General features: G+C 29.8%; 1 protein-coding gene across 3 annotated transcripts in view; it reads left to right on the forward strand.

Moving 5' to 3' along the window:
* Positions 1–3,661, forward strand: part of LOC106467158 (protein ced-11-like) — a 51,628-nt gene that overhangs the window by 8,780 nt on the left and 39,187 nt on the right. For all 3 annotated transcript variants that reach the window (XM_022395291.1, XM_022395292.1, XM_022395293.1), the window contains exons 3-4: positions 1,549–1,728; positions 2,393–2,608. In XM_022395291.1, the coding sequence (XP_022250999.1) occupies positions 1,549–1,728; positions 2,393–2,608 (396 nt within the window). The remainder of the gene's footprint in view (positions 1–1,548; positions 1,729–2,392; positions 2,609–3,661) is intronic.

Raw genomic sequence — 3,661 nt, forward strand, 5'->3', positions numbered from 1 at the left:
AACATGGAGTTCATGTTACTTAACTATTTAACTTACTTGGATGGTAACATGGAGTTAATGTTACTTAACTATTTAACTTGCTTGGATGGTAACATGGAGTTAATGTTACTTAACTATTTAACTTGCTTGGATGGTTGATAACAAGAAAAATAAACTTTATTAACAATTTTCGGAAGTGAAAACTGAGACTTTGGTAGGTGGGGGTGGACAAAAGGTCATGACTCTGCTTTTCAGGTCGGCTGTTTGACCAACTAAATTTACTGGCTTGTGAAATAAAATGTACAGACAGACATATTTCTGGTATTCTGGAAATTTGTAAATTCACTTTTAAAGGAATATCTGAATGAAATATGTTGTTTTTTAATTTTCATTTTGTGTATATTTGTGTTTTAAACTTCTCTAACAAATAGTATGATTTTAATTAGATTCAACTCAAACTAATTTCTTTTGCCGTTGTCAATAAATATTTTATTTGGTTTTTACTTCAGTTTTCCTTTCTTCAAAGTTGAGCTTAGGACAAGGATTATTTTATTGTTTTTAAACATTTTGGGAATAAAGTTTGAAAAAAAAACAGGCTTTTACTCTACAGATAATAATAAAACAACTATATTTTCTGCCAGAGTTTCACCATTGTGGATTCATCAGGGCTAGTTGCACAAGAAGTTCATGATGAATAAATTTTCTTTTATCATCTAGAGAGTAAAGTTAATTTTTTTCTAACTTTATTGCCAAGATGTCTACATCCCTCCAGTATGCAATACAAATTTTGAACGAAAACAAAATATTTATTGTTTTGAGTTAAAATTGTATAATATAACATTAACTGAGAAACTGGTCATCTTATAAAACAGAATATGTCTAAATACAAGTTCAGCTGTAACATTTACACCCTGTAAATAATGTTTCTTCTGTAATAGGAGCAACATGATATATAAGTAGCAAAGACTTTTTAGATTAATTTTGTTGTTTTTAATGTAAAACTTCTACAAGGAGTTCACTTGTATTTTGGTGTTCCAAAAGGTAAGTTTCACAAAGATTACTTGCAAAGTCAGAGACATAAAAGGGCAACACAGAACGTGCATATGATGCTGGTCGTATCATTAAATTTGGCTCATTATAAATATCAGTCCTTAAAGAACATATATATATATATCTTTATACTATTATTTCTCATCAGTTGTGACACGGTAAATTTTTCTAAGTTGTAGTTAATAACTTATCGTGTTTTAAGTGTTAAATGTTCCTCTTTTGTTTCTGTTTCCAACAACAGAGTAATGTGTAATTACAGATTGATTGGGATTAAGGACACTATACAAAACTCAAATCTACATAAGGATTCTGATATTTTCGTGAGATTGACAAATTGTTGCTGAAATGATTAACTGCCATGAACTTTATTGCCATTGTTTTTCACTAAAGTATGTGTGTGTTACTCTGTCTGGAAAAAAAGTAAACGTAAACGTACAGTTATTGGTTTACAGTTGATAAAGATGAAAGATAAAAAAACAAACCTTTATACCTAATTACACGTGGACTAACCTTCCTCAGGGTCGACCATTCATTCGAGTCAGCCACGATGTTAACATGGAAGAAGTTGCCGAGGTCGTCCATCAAGATTGGAATTTAAGCAATCCTCGCATTGTATTGGTAATAGTATCCAATGTGGCTCCTTTAACAAACTGGAAAAATTCCAGACAACTTGAAAATTTTCAGAAAGGGTTAATCAAGGTAAATATTCTCCTGAGTTGTTTGTTTAATTGTTTTCTCTGGAGTGTGCATAAGAATGTTTTGGTATTATATTTTTTGTAAACTCAAATGATATGTGAGTAAATGACTTCATAATGTGAACTCATAAAACTCACAGAAAAAAAAAATTAAGTTTTTAATCACTATTTTTTTAAGCTGAAATTACCTTTTTATTAAAGTAAATCTATACACTTCTTTTGATACCTTAAGGTTTCTTTAAATATATGACATTTTTTAAAGTTTGAACTCTTTGGATTTTTTGGCGTCTATTATGCAAAAATAAAGCAAAATATTTGGTCAAGTGCTTTTGAAATATCTTTGTTTGTTTTTTTAAACCTTACAATATTACCAGTAAGTGCTAAAAAACCACTAACCCAGTGTCAAGCCAGACCATTTGATTTAGCCAGAAACTTTACAATGTGACCAGTAAGTATTAAAAACCACCAACTCGGTGTCAAGCTAGGCCCGTTGGTTTAGCCAGAAACCTTGCAATGTTACCAATAAATATTGGTAACATTGGTTTTTTTTTCTGTACGTATATAAACATATATATAAAATATTTAATTTCAATTCCCCTTCTGTGTTTTTTATATATATACTCTTAATATTATTACAGTATTATCTTACATAACTTATGGACTTTTAGGCTGCTAACACAACAAATATGTGGATTGTCACAAATGGAATTAACATAGGAATTTCCAAGGTAATTGGTGATGCTGTCTCTGAAGAAATTCTTCACCGACAGACTCTTCAGTGTCACAAACATCCAAGTCAAAGTGTCACTCCTAGTAATCCTCTGACCTTGATTGGAATTGCACGAGAAGATTTTCTCTTGTATAGCGAAATGTTTGATGGAAGGGTAAGTGTTATAAGATTAAGAACCAGTTTTTAATCTGTTATCATAAATGACATTATTGTAGTTACAGATTAATTTTGTTTGACATTTTTTGTGTCACCAATATTTTGTATGAGGTTCCTTAAGATTGATTTTTTTTTTAAATGAAACTCCTCATGCCATGAATCTTTTACAGAGTTGTAGGAGGCACCAGGGCCAAAATTTCTCTTTTGGGTCCTACTGAGCAGTGACTTGTTGGAGGTAGAAGTTATATCTGAAATGCTATTTCTAAATACTTCTGGTTTTGAATCAGTAATAGAAAAGTTAAAAGTAATTTTGAAAAAAAAAATATCTGAAGTTAATGTGACTTTTATCACAAATCTTAGGCATGTTAGTTATTGAGAACTGTTTGTCAACAATATTTCATTATTGTCTCATTTTGTGATGTGTGCGTGTGTGTGTATAAGTGTACTGCTTAGGAAAGATAAAAACAGGAGTATGAGAGAAAGATGAGAACTTTATAAGCCTTATGTTTTGAATAATTTTCAAAGAGAAAATACTTATCTATAATACTTCTGGAAAGTTTTAAGTGACAGTTAAGTCTGTTTTATTGACACTTTTGAAGTTTTAGAATTCTCTACATACATCTGTTTGGCTATTGCGTGAAAGATTACCTTAAGTTATTTTCTCCATGAATATTTTATTTTTATATAATAATGTGAACAATTTCTTGTACTACATGGTAGTGAACATAAAATAAAAATATTAATAAGAAACTTAAGTGAAGTTTATAGCATATATCTGTGGTCGGATATTGAGAATTGAAAATGTCGGTAATCTTATTAATTTATTAATATTAAACTCTCATATTGTGAGTTTTGTTATATGAAGTTTCACCAGGTGATATATTTCTGTCATTAAAATATACAGAGGTCATTCAAAATGCCAAATAAACTTGGCATCAAAGATAGCTATTTAGAAAGAATATGATACTGTAATTATTAAGCAACACCACCATATTAGAAATTGTAAAATAAATCAAAAATATATAATAAAGGCTTTGGGCGAATGATCAAT

The sequence above is a fragment of the Limulus polyphemus genome, unplaced genomic scaffold (genome assembly GCF_000517525.1).
Source record: "Limulus polyphemus unplaced genomic scaffold, Limulus_polyphemus-2.1.2 Scaffold2510, whole genome shotgun sequence".
Classification (NCBI taxonomy): domain Eukaryota; kingdom Metazoa; phylum Arthropoda; class Merostomata; order Xiphosura; family Limulidae; genus Limulus; species Limulus polyphemus.